This window comes from Schistocerca piceifrons, chromosome 7 (genome assembly GCF_021461385.2).
Source record: "Schistocerca piceifrons isolate TAMUIC-IGC-003096 chromosome 7, iqSchPice1.1, whole genome shotgun sequence".
NCBI lineage: Eukaryota > Metazoa > Arthropoda > Insecta > Orthoptera > Acrididae > Schistocerca > Schistocerca piceifrons.
Genome location: NC_060144.1, coordinates 68,414,384 through 68,430,165, shown reverse-complemented (window position 1 = coordinate 68,430,165; position 15,782 = coordinate 68,414,384). Strand labels below are relative to the sequence as shown.

The window sequence follows — 15,782 nt, the reverse complement described above, 5'->3', positions numbered from 1 at the left end:
CTCTCTGAATGCTACATGATGTCTACAGGCGCGATACAAAACTGTTGACAGTAAAAAAATAAAATGTGGGTTAAACCGAAGCGGTACCTAACAAACTGCATTATAGAGATGGAGATCTTTATGTCGAATATGGGTTGAAACGTTAAGATATGCAAGCCCTTTGGTATAGTTCTAGAGGAGCAGGCTGTATGTCGATACTGAAATTCAATGTTTCCCTTCGTCTTCGACGACACAAACAAAACTCTACTACACTCGTCACATGACGAGTAAATTCATTACACTAAACTGATACAGATAGGGTACCTACACCCATACCTGCACATCGCGATGGAGAGGTCTCAGTGTGCGCAGTGAAGTTTCCAGCTGATCAATGCGACACGACTCTTTACTTTTTTTCCATGGCGAGCATTGGGACCGAGCGAGGTGGCACAGTGCTTACCACAATGGTTCAAATGTCTCTGATCACTATGGGACTTTACTTCTGAGGTCGTCAGCCCACTAAAACTTAGAACTACTTGAACCCAACTAACCTAAGGACATCACACACACCCATGACCGAGGCAGGATTCGAACCTGCAACCGTAGCGGTCGCGCGGTTCCAGACTGTAGCACCTAGAACCGCACAGCCACCCCGGCCGGCTTACCACAATGCAATTGTGTGCAGCAGGACAACATTTGAAGTTCCCGTCCAGCCATGCAAATTACGTTTGCCGTGATTTCCCAAATTCACTTAAGGCAAACGCCGGGATGGCTCCTTTAAAAAGGCGGCGGTCGATTTCCTTTTCCATTCTTTCGCAATCCAAGCTCGTACTAGGTCCCCAATGACCTCGCTATCGACGGGACGTTAAACCCCAATCTGCCTTCCGTCCTTCTTTCTTTCTAGCATCAGAGAGCATCAGTTGGTTCATGTTTTGATAAATAAGTTATTTATTAGGAAGTTCAAATGGTTCAAATGGCCCTAAGCACTATGGGACTTAACATCTGAGGTCATCAGCCCCCTAGACTTAGTACTACTTAAACCTAACTTACCTATGCCGGCACGGTAGCTCAGCGTGTTCGGTCAGAGGGTTAGATACCCTCTGTAATAAAAAGCTGAGTGAACGGATCAACGAAGAACCTAAATGGGTGTCATCGGACGTCCGCCCCGAACATATTCAACGAACAATATAGAACAAAAAACTTCTTGGCAGATTAAAACTGTGTGCCCGACCGAGACTCGAACTCGGAAGGTAGGAGACGAGGTACTGGCAGAAGTAAAGCTGTGAGTACCGGGCGTGAGTCGTGCTGCGGTAGCTCAGTTGGTAGAGCACTTGCCCGCGAAAGGCAAAGGACCCGAGTTCGAGTCTCGGTCGGGCACACAGTTTTAATCTGCCAGGAAGTTTCATATCAGCGCACACTCCGCTGCAGAGTGAAAATCTCATTCTGGAATATAGAACAAAATGAGACAAAAAAACCTAAGGACTACACACGCATCCATGCCCGAGGCAGGATTCCAACCTGCGACCGTAGCAGCCGCGTGGTTTAGGACTGAAGCGCCTAGAACCGCTCGACCACAGCGGCCAGTTATTAGGAAGTATCCGTTATTTGAAATGCATTAGGAAATTTAATATTTCATAAGTAATACCCTTAGACATTCGTCTATGTAAAAAAGATTACAACGAATTAGGTATTCATTGCAGTGTTATTTCTATAAAATACTTGAAGAATGATGCTTAGCTCGGTACGAAACGTCCAATGTGGTCAAGGAAAATAAATTCAAAAGTAATTAAACATCATAATTTGTTTTGGTTTCCATGTGGGCTACTTTACGAAAGATTTTTCATTTAAAGAAAACTTTTGTGCTTCTTGTTACACTAACCATGTTCTGATGACTGCAATGATTAACCAGTCCATCGTTGTTAAGCCGATTTGTCATTTATTTATTTACTTTTGCCTTCAGTGATAATGAGTGTATTATTTTGTATATTCAACAGGAACAATTAATCGCTCTGATTACTAAATTGTTTGATTTTCACGTTTGAACCATGAACCCCGAGAACATCTTGGTCAGTTGTGCTAAACAACGAGCTAATAATTCGCAATACTGGTCGTAAAATTAAATAATTAGTGAAATAAAGTGCCGGCCGCGGTGGTCTAGCGGTTCTAGGCGCTCAGTCCGGAACCGCGCGACTGCTACGGTCGCAGGTTCGAATCCTGCCTAGGGCATGGATGTGTGTGTTGTCTTTAGGTTAGTTAGGTTTAAGTAGTTCTAAGTTCTAGGGGACAAATGACCTCAGCAGTTAAGTCCCATAGTTCTCTGAGCCATTTGAACCATTTTTTTTTTTTTTTTTTTTTTTTGAAATAAAGTATGTTCTTCCGTGAGAAACCGTCTAATGAATTCAGGAAAGACAAGTCTGGGTACATATACTGCTTTTCGTTTCAGCAAAGCATTTTCATTCCGTCGGAATCGCCTTTCCTGTTTACAGCAAGTCAAACGTGTAGCAACATTGCCTCTATCCTACATAAGTAGGATTTATTTACGAGACACTGTGCTGACGTCACTACGTACGTACGGAAATCCGTGACATCAGCGGCGCCCCAGTTCCTATTAGCTCCTTGTCGTCTCAGCTAGCTGTTCCGCGCTTCGCATTGGCTCAACTCTAATTAGCACGTATCGTCGCAAATTCCAAAAACAAGCAACCTGTATGAGCAGCTCATTGTGGCAAATGACTAATGCAGACACTCGTGAGTACACACCCGCACACACACACGGAGAGAGAGAGAGAGAGAGAGAGAGAGAGAGAAAGAGAGTGAGTGAGCGAGAGGGGGGGGGGGGGGGCAGGGGCGGAGCAGCGAGGGGGACTACACACGGGCGCAGGGGCCTAACGAACTTCGCTAACAAAGTGAGCACCACCGCGGATCGTGACCGACATACTGACACATGTGGACGTCAGAAATCTCTCTTGTGCTGATGCCCGAATGCTCTTAACTCTTACAATCACTAAGATACTTTCCTCCTTCCCGATAAAACATCGTATACCCAAACATTTCTCCAGTTAGTTACAACAGGCTCTTAATAGCACCGTTTTGTAATATAATAACTCTTCGCTTACATCCACTTTTCCTATATAAATTCGAAAAGTAGCGTGTATCAGTATTTTTGGACTAAAGGCAAATTCTGACTCTGAAGAGCTGCAGCTTGTCTAAAAGATCTCTCCACTGCCATATTGAGTGCAGTGAACTCATTCTGTACCACTTTCACACGACTACTTAAAGTATGATCTGAGCCACGGTCTGCTATCGCAGTTGCTTCTTGACGTTATCATTAACCGACATAGGAGCTAAACCGTTGCTCACTACCTTGAATACTACCATCTTTACATCTGCCATATTTAACGCAGGCTGTTTTTCGGAAGTGAAAGCGGAACTCTATACATAGGTAATTCAAAATTTGCACTTCGTTGGATTTTCTAAACAAAAACTTTCCACAGTAGATTTTTCTGATGCACTTACCACTAACACTTTGTAACATCCTCGCAGTAGCACATATATGTCTGATATATTTTGGCTCAAGTGAAGCACACGCAGTGATGCGATAGGTTTCCTCTTATACGGACGTGATGTCTCTACGAAATCGTTTACAGTCTACGAATGACGTTCCAGGTACATAAACTACGACTGAATGAGGAGGTAAATAATGACTAACGTCGTTTCAGAACATATGACGTTGCGAACTTTAGGATGTCAAACCCGCACTTTGCTAGTGCATCTTCAGTAACTTTTACGCAAAGGAAGTCGAATATGACATTCTATTTCGATTGGTGTATACTCGTTTTTGTGTATGACAACACAAGACCGAAAAAGGGCAAATTGGGAGAATTTCAGACGTGTTGTAGTAAAAAAAAAAAATATTAAAAACCAAACAATGTATCAATTACCAATTCCGGAGGTAATATTTACAGTTTTCAAAAGATATAAATAGAATCTAAGTCCGCCTCTGCAGCGGTTTACTGCCAAGTGGAGGACCGTGTTCGATTCTCGGGACTCCCAGGGATTTTTCGTTGGTCGGAGGACTTGAACAGGCTGCAGTCAGATTCGTGAGGCCAACTGAGAAGACACATGGCCAGGTAATAGCTCTCAAGGTCACGAAAACTGACAACGGCCTGGAGAGCGGCGTGCTGAGTCCACGCTCCTTCCATACCACATCCTGTGACGCCTTTGGCAGAAGATGACACGGTGGTCGGTCGGTATCGATGAACCCTCCAGAGCCTGTGGACAGAGTTTAAATACAATCTAAGCATTCTAGGGAGTAACTAAGAAGAGTACAAGATACGATGAAAAAATTGCTGGCCAGAAACCACCACTGGTGTGCAATATTGAGTTATTACGATGCTCAGAAAACTGGAACAGAGAGGCCCAGTGATCGAGACAGCTGACTCGCATTTAACAGTATCTGAGTTAAATTCCAGTCCAGCCGTGCGAATTAAAAGTTTCTGTGGCTTTGGTAAACCATTAGTGGCGAATGCTTCAATGATTCCTTTGTACAGTCGATGGACGACTGATTTCATTCTATATCCTATAGCACTGTGGATTTCTAAATTATATAATTTATAGCACAATATTTGATAGAAACATTACTGTGTTAGCGGGATGAATGGCTGTGTGGAGACAGCCAAATTCTAATAAAATAAAAAATCTGCAGTTTTACGTCTGCAGCACAGCACGGAAGTACAATTTGGGTTGGCATGGGAAAATTACAAACGATGATCTCTTGAGGTGTGATGTCAGAGGTAAATTTTAAAAGCAAAATGGAAGATTAATTGGGAACTGAATTATTAGACAGAGAAGATGAAGAGAGACATGTAGAAAGTTTTCCTGCCAGAAGAAGGATCTGACTTGGTGCAGTCTGTCTAATGGTTAAGGTGGGTGGTCTTTTTGGACTTAACATTAATATTATGAGGCTGAGTGTAGACGATACGTACTAGGAGTAGTCATATTGTTTTAATTATCACTTCGTAAAAAAGATCTTAATTACCAGCTTGTTTGTTTGTAAGTGCATGTCTACAGCCTTGGCGCACCCTGATATCCCCACGCTACAGTAACACGGGACGCCACCAGTGAAGCCAAAACAAAACGGCGCAGGCTGTTGGCAAAGACCAGTACTGTATGATGTTTCATTTTTCTACATTTGGAAGGGAACAGCCCTTCGACAACTCACACTAACGAGGGGAACACGACAAGTGCCATAACCCGATTTCCTAGAAACTTCACTCACTCGAAGATGACTCAAAATCAGCGAAAACGCGGCACGACTTATCCGTAGATACTCGACCGTTTTTGAGAAAACAACCGTCAATGTTTTGGACGTAATTTAGATGCCTTTTAGCATGCTATGAGCTTGGCGTCGCGACTTACCAGTTTTGTGTCTCGAGTTCGAAACCCGCTTCTTGTTTTTATTTTATGTCCGTAAAAGGTTACTATACGAATGTTTTTTATCAAGGTAAGGCATACAAGAGCGTTATATTAATGTTAAAATTACAACTGGATTTCACCCGATAACATATCTGTGTATGGTATATTCAGGGGTTACAATTTAATAAATCATCATATTCTTGTATTTCGTTCTTATTTCGATTCTTACTTTTTGTTCTGATGTGTGATCTCCAGGAAGATCTGGTGCATTCACTTCGATGATACTGATCGCAGAAACATTCGAAAGACAGAAATTCCGAACACCACGTGCATCGTGCGAAGGTAGGTTTGCCAAAGCGACATTTCTCCGTAAGAAGCTCACTGGGGAAAAAAAGCGTCGTTAACATTTCTTAAGGTTTCATGCGCCGGTAGTAGCTACACGGCAAACGACGGATAACGGATCATTTTTCGAAAACTGGCTCTTACACTGATTAAAAATCAAGATCCACTACAGAAATTTCACTGAAAAGAATTTCAATCCAGTTTTCCATTCATTTATTCTTTTTTCTTTTTTCATTTTTCTCTAAATTCATTCACCATTCATAAATACAAATAAGGACAACGTAGTTTGAATTTGAAAAGTAAAACATTCGTTTAGCAATGCACTACGGACACAGGTACAGAAACTAAAAACAAAATTTAAAATAATAACGCGGGGAAGAAGAAAGAAACAACATCAAGGAATCAGAAATAGCAGAAAGAAACCGTTTTAAAAAACAAAATACTAAATTTGGAAGGCTTTCAAAGCAGAAGAAATAAAAAATTGGGAATAACATGGACAGAAGGAAGGAGAAAACGAGGAAATACATTTCACCGCTCTTCCACTGAACGAAGTTTCTGGCAAATCGGGCTATGCTTCTTGGCGTTTTCTCCTCGGACGGAGCGTACGGCAACAGTGCACCACCTGATGATGCAGTTGTCAAGTAAGTCCGACTGACGAAGAATGAAATGGCACACTATCTCTGTTTGATAAACAGTGAATCTTAAGCTAAGTGAAAATCCTAGTGCTCGAAGACAGCCGTATCACAAGAGAGACGAAAGTGGAGTAAGGGGAAATTAGTCACGGATCAGATTTCAGCATCTTGCACTACTTTTTAAGCTGAAATATTCGCCATACTCTTGTGTTCTGCGACTGCTCACAAGCATTCAACAATGCCAGCGAGCGGAGTTTAAGGGCGCTCAGTGCAGAGGTTATCAGCAAAATCCGTCCGAAACGAGGCAGCTCCGGAAATGCTGCAGCCATGTCAGGACAATTCAAATGACTTCCTCAGTCACCTAATAGCCAAGGAAGAGATGCACCACGAAGCCAAAGGCAAAGGATCACAGCAAACAACGGAAGTACACTGATGAGCCAAAACATTACGACCATCTACTCAGCAGCTTGTTTGTCCGTTTTGAAACCAAATACATCACTGATTTCGCGTATCAGGGATCAGACAGTTTGTTGGTAGCTTTGTGGAGGTATGTGGCATTAGACGCATGCGCACATGTCATGTAATTTGCGAACGCGTTGATGGCGCCAGATAGCGACCCATGTGGGTTCCGTAGGATTCACTTCAGGCGAATTTGTTCGCTGAGACATCAACGTGAGTTCACTACAATGCAGCCTCAAACCACTGTAGCACGGTTTTGGCTCCGAGACACGGACAGTTAAACTGCTGAATGATGACATCGCCGTCGGGGAAGACATCAAGCGTGATGGGATGCAGGTGGTTCAAATGGCTCTGAGGACTATGGGACTTAACTTCTAAGGTCATCAGTCCCCTAGAACTTAGAACTACTTAAACCTAACTAACCTAAGGACATCACACACATCCATGCCCGAGGCAGGATTCGAACCTGCAATCGTAGCGGTCGCGAGGTTCCAGACTGTAGCGCCTAGAACCGCTCGGCCACCTCGGCCGGCGATGCAGGTGGTTCGCAACTGTCAGTGTGCTATAGATTACCACCAAAGGTCCCATGCAAGTGCAGGAGAATATCTGCCGTAGTACAATACTGCTCCCACTAGACCGCGTCCCTGGCCCCCTGTGCGTTTCGAGCCGCCATTCACCTCGATGACTGTGCGGAGACGACCATCGACCTAGTGTAGCAGAAATGTGATTCACGCCAAGAGCAGAGACGTTTGCATTGATCGACGGTCGAATGCCGATGGTTGCGTGGCCAATGCACTCATAACTGACCGCGTCGTTGAGTCAACATGTGAACACGTAGGAGTGATCTGTACAGCTCCATGTTCAGCAATGTACGATGAACGGTATGCTTTGAAACACTTGTGGGTATACCAGCATTGTTCTCTTTCCGCAGAGATGCCACAGATCACCATCTAATCTACTTTTCAAAGCAAACAAGCCTCCGACCCCGCGTTCTGTGAAGAGTCGTGGACGTCCAACCATTTAGCGCCTAATGGTAGTTCCACTGTCCTACCTCTTTCCGTAGATGCTCACGACAGTAGCACGTGAACATTCGACCAGCTTCGCATTTTGGATATACTCGTTCACAGGCTCTGCCGAAATAACAATATTCCCTTTGTCAAAGTCGCTTATCTCAATGGATTTCCCCATTTGCAGCCCATATCTTCGCTGGGGCGATCTTCCGTCCGTGTTAACGCGTTCCGTGTCTGCAGTGCCACCTGGCAGCATCCAGCGTCGCGATTGGCAGTGATGATAATTTTTTGGCTTATCAGTGTATGTGTAATCACCACCGCCGAGAAATGCAACAACCGTAAGATCATGCGACAAAGTGATGTTGAATGGTTTTGTCAGAACTGGAATTGTGTGGTACCAACAGGTTAAGGTCGTAAAGAGCAACCGCTGCAGGAACAAACTGCCAAAATGTCCTCAAGAGCTTAGAAGAGGTTGTAAAGGCGAAGTGTCGATGGAAGCTGTTCAAGGGGTTGCTCGTGCTCCACTTCATCGCCCTAGATGCCAAATATGCTGCTATTCTGGCCTAGCCGCGTGGGATTAGCCGAGCGATCAAAGGCGCTGCAGTCATGGACTGTGCGGCTGGTCCCGGCGGAGGTTCGAGTCCTCCCTCGGGCATGGGGGTGTGTGTTTGTCCTTAGGATAATTTAGGTTAAGTAGAGTGTAAGTTTAGGGGCTGATGACCTTAGGAGTTTAGTCCCATAAGATTTCACACACATTTTAAAATTTTTTTTTCTGGCCTATCACAGTTTGGCTCAGCCCTATAGTCTCCTCTTTACTCTTAACAGAAAACCATTGCGTAGCAGACATTTACAGAATCTCTCGAGGTGGAACGTTTCCTGAAAAACTGAAATGTAGCTTTTAACACCACGGTCTCCACCTAGTCATCCGCTGTTGGGAAAAAGTCGTCACGTTGACGTGTAAGTCGGTGGAGCAGGCCTGACACCGTCAATAAGATTGATAGTTTGCGGGTTTATTTTTTTCGAGCTGACAAGCAGACCATTACTACTTCACCTCTTGTGGCTAGCGTTCCAGCTGGTGAGGAGAGAGAGCTGGCCGGACAACTCACCCAGAAGGTGGTGCCCTCGAGGAAGACGAGTCTGCGCTTGACGCGCGCGGCTCGCGGCTCCGCCCCCGCAGCCGGCGTTGCCGCCCCCGCAGCCGCCACCACCAGCAGTACCAGCAGCACGGCGGCGGCCGCCGGCGCGCTGCCGCTGGCGCCCCGCATCACGCCCGCCGCCTCCCGCACTCTCCCGCCTCCACACAGCCGGGTCGCCGCTACTCGCTCGCCGGTTCCTGCTGCGTGCTCCACTGTGCGCTCGCTACGTGCGTCTGCCGCTTGTTTGTCGCGGTGTTTTAGCGCCCGCGTCTTTCACGAGGCTGCCGGCTGGGTCCAGACAGTTCCCGCTATTACTCGCTTTCCGGGCCAACCGCAAGGGCCGTGCGGGGTCTCGCATGAACCGAAAGCGTACTCCTCGAAGCACGGTTCCTCTGTACTTCCTAACACTGTCAGTGCAGAGACAGAGATTCATTATCTCAATGAATGTTGATTTTTTTTTGTTTTTGTAAAATATTTGCTGGCTTAGCTCGCATATAGTAAAATAGATAACTACACTACTGGCCATTAAAATTGAAAATTGCTACACCAAGAAGGAATGCAGATGATAAACGGGTATTCATTGGACAAATATATTACACTAGCACTGACATGTGATTACTTTTTCACGCAATTTGGGTACATAGATCCTGAGAAATCAGTACCCACAACAACCACCTCTGGCCGTAATAACGGCCTTGATACACCTGGGCATTGAGTCCAACAGAGCTTGGATGGCATGTACAGGTACAGCTGCCCATGCAGCATCAACACGATACCACAGTTCATCAAGAATACTGACTGGCTTATTGTGACTGGCCAGTTGCTCGGCCACCATTGACCAGACGCTTTCAGTTGGTGAGAGATCTGGAGAATGTGCTGGCCAGGGCAGCAGTCGAACATTTTCTCTATCCAGGAAGGCCAGTACATGACCTGCAACATGCCGTCGTGGGTTATGCTGCTGAAATGTAGGGTTTCGCAGGGATCGAATGAAGGTTAGAGACACGGGTCGTAACACATCTGAAATGTAACGTCCACTGTTCAAAGTGCTGTCAATGCGAACAAGAGGTGACCGAAACGTGCAACCAATGGCACCCCATACCATCACGCCGGGTGATACGCCAGTATGCCGATGACGAATACACGCTTCCAATGTGCGTTCAACGCGATGTCGCCAAACAGTGATGCGACCATCATGATGCTGTAAACAGAACCTGGATTCATCCGAAAAAATGACGTTTTGCCATTCGTGCACCCAGGTTCGTCGTTGAGTACATCGTCGCAGGCGCTCCTGTCTGTGATGCAGCCTCAAGGGTAACCGCAGCCACGGTCTCCGAGCTGATAGTCCATGCTGCTGCAAAAGTCGTCGAACTGTTCGTGCAGATGGTTGCTGTCTTGAAAACGTCCCCATCTGTTGAATCAGAGATCGAGACGTGGCTGAACGATCCGTTACAGCCATGCGGAAAAGATGCATGTCATCTCGACTGCTAGTGATACGAGGCCGTCGGGATCCAGCACGGCGTTCCGTACTACTCTCCTGAACCCACAGATTCCATATTCTGCTAACAGTCATTGGATCTCGACCAACGCGAGCAGCAATGTCGCGATACGATAAACCGCAATCGCGATAGGCTACAATCCGACCTTTATCAAAGTCGGAAACGTGATGGTACGCATTTCTCCTCCTTACACGAGGCATCACAGCAACCTTTCACCAGGCAACGCCGGTCAACTGCTGTTTGTGTATGAGAAATCGGTTGGAAACTTTCCTCATGTCAACACGTTGTAGGTGTCGCCACCGGCGCCAACCTTATGGGAATGCTCTGAAGAGCTAATCATTTGCATATCACAGCATCTTCCTCCTGTCGGATAATTTCGCATCTGTAGCGCGTCATCTTCGTGGTGTAGTAATTTTAATGGCCAGTAGTGTAGTTTCGACCGTTTCCGATCACCTTGCGAGCTGAGAGATATTCAAGTAACGGGTTGAAAGACGGGACTTGCATCAATATTAGTGGTATTTACAAAAGATTTTAACGAAATTATTGAACAGTGCGTACCACAATACAAAACGCGATGTCTAAGGGCTGCCTACTTCTGGCGCTTTCTTCACCTGTGAGGCTGAGCGCAGTCTGCTACAACTAGCAAATGGAAACTCTGACTATATTTTATGGCGCTCCCAGGTACGGCAACGCTGCTTCTCTTTACTGACTATATACTCATGTCACAAACACGAGTTCGAAAGTACGCCTCAAATGTAATGTTTTCTTGTAACTTTAGGATATTATTTTGTCATTTGTGACATATATAGGCTCACATTACGATGCTTCTGTGTCAGTTTTACGTCATTTTTCGACAGCAGATGTAGTCGATACACTTTACAGTTGACATTCTTTTGTGTTGTTAACTCTTTGCTGTCCGCATGTCTCATAGAAGTTTATTCGCTTGATGCCGGCAGCGCTAATTCGGATTACTTGGCTTGTCGCCGGCCGTTCTTGACATTATTGATCTCATCCTTAGTTCTCATAAGTTCTCAACCCTGTTCCCCTGCTTCCATGAAATTTCGAAGATATACATACGCAAATAAATACAAAATTTGTTTATTTACATTGTCTTGCATACTTAGTATTTCTCTTTTGTTGTTGTTTTTTGTTATGTTTTTGGAACATACATGGCAGTTTCTTCGCTTTCGTTTACCGTTTCGGAAATACGTAGGCCTTTTAGTTGGTGTTGCTTTATGTGAGCGGAAAGTCTGTCAACCAGACCATGACGAGAGGTACGCGATGTAGTGGCAAGCTCCAAGTTTTGCTCCGCGCATTCGTCGTAAATAATCGTATCATCTCTTTCGTGTGTCATTATGAAAGGGTAGAATAACTTATAAAAACAAAAAACTTGTTGACGTGTGTAACTTATTGTTACCTAAACAAAACACCAAAAGAACGCAAGAGTACTAAAGTGCTGTCGCCGCCCACTGCGCGATACTATGCTCACGACACCACTGTGGTGTCGCCGGCCGTTGACCGCTATTTCGCGCACGACACCAGTGTGGTGTCGCAGAGTGTTAACAGCCAATTGACAAAGTGTCCTCTTATCTTAGTCACAGCTTTTTGTATTGTGGTATGTACTGTTCAGCAACTTTGTTAAAACATTCTCTAAACACCATTCATGATGAATGCAATTCCTATCTTGTAATACTTCAGTCCAATACATTTCAGATCTGAAGATGACTGCAAACGGTCGAAACTACTTATCTATTTCCCTATAACCTCTGATGGCTGGTAAATATTTTTAAAAAAATCAACATTCATCACAGGTTCCTCTATCGGTGATTGGGACAGTGGCTATCGATGGCACGCTTGCACTTACCAGTCTCTTTCAGCAAAGCGTGAATCTAACAGATGCCTTGGAACTTTAACTTGAATGTTTAACTAGAATCCTGAATCATTTGTAACTGATTTTTCAGCTAATTTTCGTGGAGGGCGTATGTGGTAATGCGATCAGAATCAAAGATACGCACCGAGAACGATTAAACTTTTCCAAGCGCAACGTTACTAGTTCATGTCTTTGAGAAGGAAACAGATGAGTTAATATTGGGAAGGATATATGCAAAAATAATTGGTTCATAGTGTAAAGAGGTTCGCCCTTTAAGCAAACACTAGTGCAATCCTATGTGAATGCCATTTGTGGAATCTGAATTAGCACTGAAATCTAAGACAGTGCGAAGACTGAATACTACAGCTCTCCATGCTACTCTGTTCTGTGAAATTCTCTTCATCTCTGGATAACCACTGCAACCTACTTCCTTCTGAATCTGCTTACTCTATTCATCCTTGGTCTCCTTCTATGATCTCACTCTCCCTCCTTCCCCACCTCACTTCCCGTGACCCCTCGTTGTCTCAGAAAGTGTCCTATCAATTGATCGGTTCTCTTGGTCAAGTTCTGCCACAAATTTCTTGTCTCCCCAGTTCTATTCAGTAACACCTCGTTACTTAAATTGTCTACACATGTAATTTTCAGCATTCTTCAGTAGCACCACATCTCAAAAGTCTCTTTTATCCTTTTGTCTAAACTGTTCATTATCATGTCCACTACCACGTCTTAAATCTATATTCGATTTTAAGAAATTTCTGTTCAACAGAAACGCTTTTCTTGCCATTTTCAGTCAACATTTTATATTCTGTTTTCTTCGTCCATCATCAGTTATTTTGCTGACAAATAGTGAAACCCATCTACCACCTTCGGTGTCTCGTTTCCGAATCTGAGATTAGGTCTCCTAACATATTAAACTCTGAGTTAGAGTGATTTCCGACGAACTTATTAAACGAACTGATCTGAAGGTAGAGCTGCAAGTGGAACTGTATTCATCTGCAGACTGCAACACAAATATCTACCGGAAAGCTGAAAATAACGTAAAATATGAGACTAATATATGGCGATACGAAGCGAGTGAATTGCTTGTTTAAATAACAGCCGCGCGGGATTAGCCGAACGGTCTCAGGCGCTGCAGTCATGGACTGTGTTGTTGGTCTCCGCGGAGGTTCGAGTCCTCCCTCGGGCATGGGGGTGTGTGTTTGTCCTTAGGATGATTTAGGTTAAGTAGAGTGTAAGCTTAGGGACTGGTGACCTTAGCAGTTAAGTCCCATAACATTTCACACACATTAAAACATTTAAACAACAGAGCCGTTAAAAGGGACAAGGAGTCAAGGTATGATCAGTTCTGGTCTTGAACATGCAAAGATACGTGATTCCAACGACGAACAAAGGGAGTTTCAACAAAATAAGGAGACGAATGCGGATACTGCTGCAAATTCAGTCTAATGCTCGCTATTTGAGATACGTAATAAGCAGCTTCACATGGGCGACTACAAGGTATGCAAGGGATACTATAAAGGGGCATAATATTTTAGGTTTATACAGTATTCAGAAAAATATCTTCACTAAAGCAGTTTGCTCACATGTCATTGAATGTGAGAGCCTGAATTGCGTGAATGCTCACAAATGAAAGAGTACGACTGAGTCTCGCTATCTACGTGCACACACGATCTTGAACTGGTCACGAAGGAAGGCAAGTTTCGTCTGAATTTGAACAACAACACTGTCAACCCACATTTCGATAAACAAACGCGGACGGCTGCTGTGGCCGAGCGGTTCTAGGCGCTTCAGTCCGGAACCGCGCTGCTGCTACGGTCGCAGGTTCGAATCCTGCCTCGGGCATGGATGTGTGATTTCCTTAGGTTAGTTAGGTTTAAGTAGTTGTAGGTCTAGGGGACTGACGACCTCAGATGTTAAGTCCCATTGTGCTTAGAGCCATTTGAACCATTTTGAAATAAACGCGCTCTGTGTGAATATACTCAGATTCGCATGAGACGTATTGCTTAGTGTAAGAGCACGTAGCTATCTCACTAACAAATATGATGCACTATGGAGCAGGCCACAGCCAGCGTCCGCCACCTCACCGTACCCAATTGGGCCTCAGATAGGTCCGAACAAAGCAGAATTCAACGCCAGAGTGGTGCTTCCGGCTGACCATGCTTCCAAACAACCGAAAATAGGCGGCCAGTAGCCTGGTTGTTTTCCGCCATAGGAAGTTCCAGACTCGTGTGACGTAGGTCACGCACGTTTCGTCGAAAGACGCGACAAGCGACCGGAGCATGTTAGCACTGGAAGTATCTGCTTCTTTGGAAACCAGCAGAGTGCGTATGAAGAGAGTCGATGCGAATAGCAGACGCAATGAAAGCAGTGGAGTATTCAGAATGAGATTTTCACTCTGCAGCGGAGTGTGAGCTGAAATGAAACTTCTTGGTAGATTAAACCGGTTCGCAGAAGAGCTTCTGTGAAGTTAGGAAGGTAGGAGACGAGGTACTGGCAGAGTTGAAGCTGTGGGGACGGGTCGTGCGTCATGCTTGGGTAGCTGAGAAGGTAGAGCACTTGCCCACGAAAGGCAAAGGTACCGATTTCGAGTGTCGGTGCAGCACACAGTTTTAATCTGCCAGGAAGTTTCACTGTAATATTTTCATATCGCCTTCAGACTATCCAATTTTGCTTAAAATATAACTTTTTCTTGTTCGTGGGACGAAATGACGAATGCACCATAGGCGTGAAAACTTGACAAGTTCCTGGAACTTTTCAGCAGCATTAACTATAATATGCAGTTCAGTATGGAAGCAGAAAACAACGACCCCTTACTCTTCCTCGACATCCTCGTTCGCTACTAATTGAGAGCGTGCTATGTACAGAAAACCAGCGCACACAGACCTCTACTTGCATGCTATTGGCGATCGCTCGGCACTGAAGCGCACTGTTATACAGATGTTGGTACAATGTGCAAGAACTACATCAGACGCCGACAACATACAATATTAGCTGAACCACCCATGAAATGTCTTCAGGAACAACCATTAGAACGAATATCAGTTAATGAAGTGACCTTACATAACAATCACATTAGAAATGGTTGAAATAGCTCTGAGCACTATGGGACTTAACATCTGAGCTCATAAGTCCCCTTGACTTAGAACTACTTAAACCTAACTAACCTAAGGACATCACACACATCCATGCCCGAGGCAGGATTCGAACCTGTGACCGTAGCAGCAGCGCGGTTCCAGACTGAAGTTCCTGCAACCGCTCAGCCACAACGTCCGGCCAGTCGGCGTCGCCTATATAAGACAACAAGTGTCTGGCGCAGTTGTTAGATTGGTTACTGCTGCTACAATGGCAGGTTATCAAGGTTTAAGTGAGTTTGAACATGGTACCACACTCGATGCACGAGCAATGGGACACAGCAACTCCGAGACAGCGATGAAGTAAGGATTTTT

At 44.9% G+C, this 15,782-nt stretch overlaps 1 protein-coding gene across 1 annotated transcript in view; it reads right to left on the bottom strand.

The window, feature by feature from the left end:
• LOC124805425 overlaps positions 1-15,782 on the bottom strand; it is a 107,505-nt gene that overhangs the window by 18,461 nt on the left and 73,262 nt on the right. Inside the window, exon 6 of the mRNA XM_047265987.1 lies at positions 8,941-9,203. Within this exon, the coding sequence (XP_047121943.1) occupies positions 8,941-9,203 (263 nt within the window). The remainder of the gene's footprint in view (positions 1-8,940; positions 9,204-15,782) is intronic.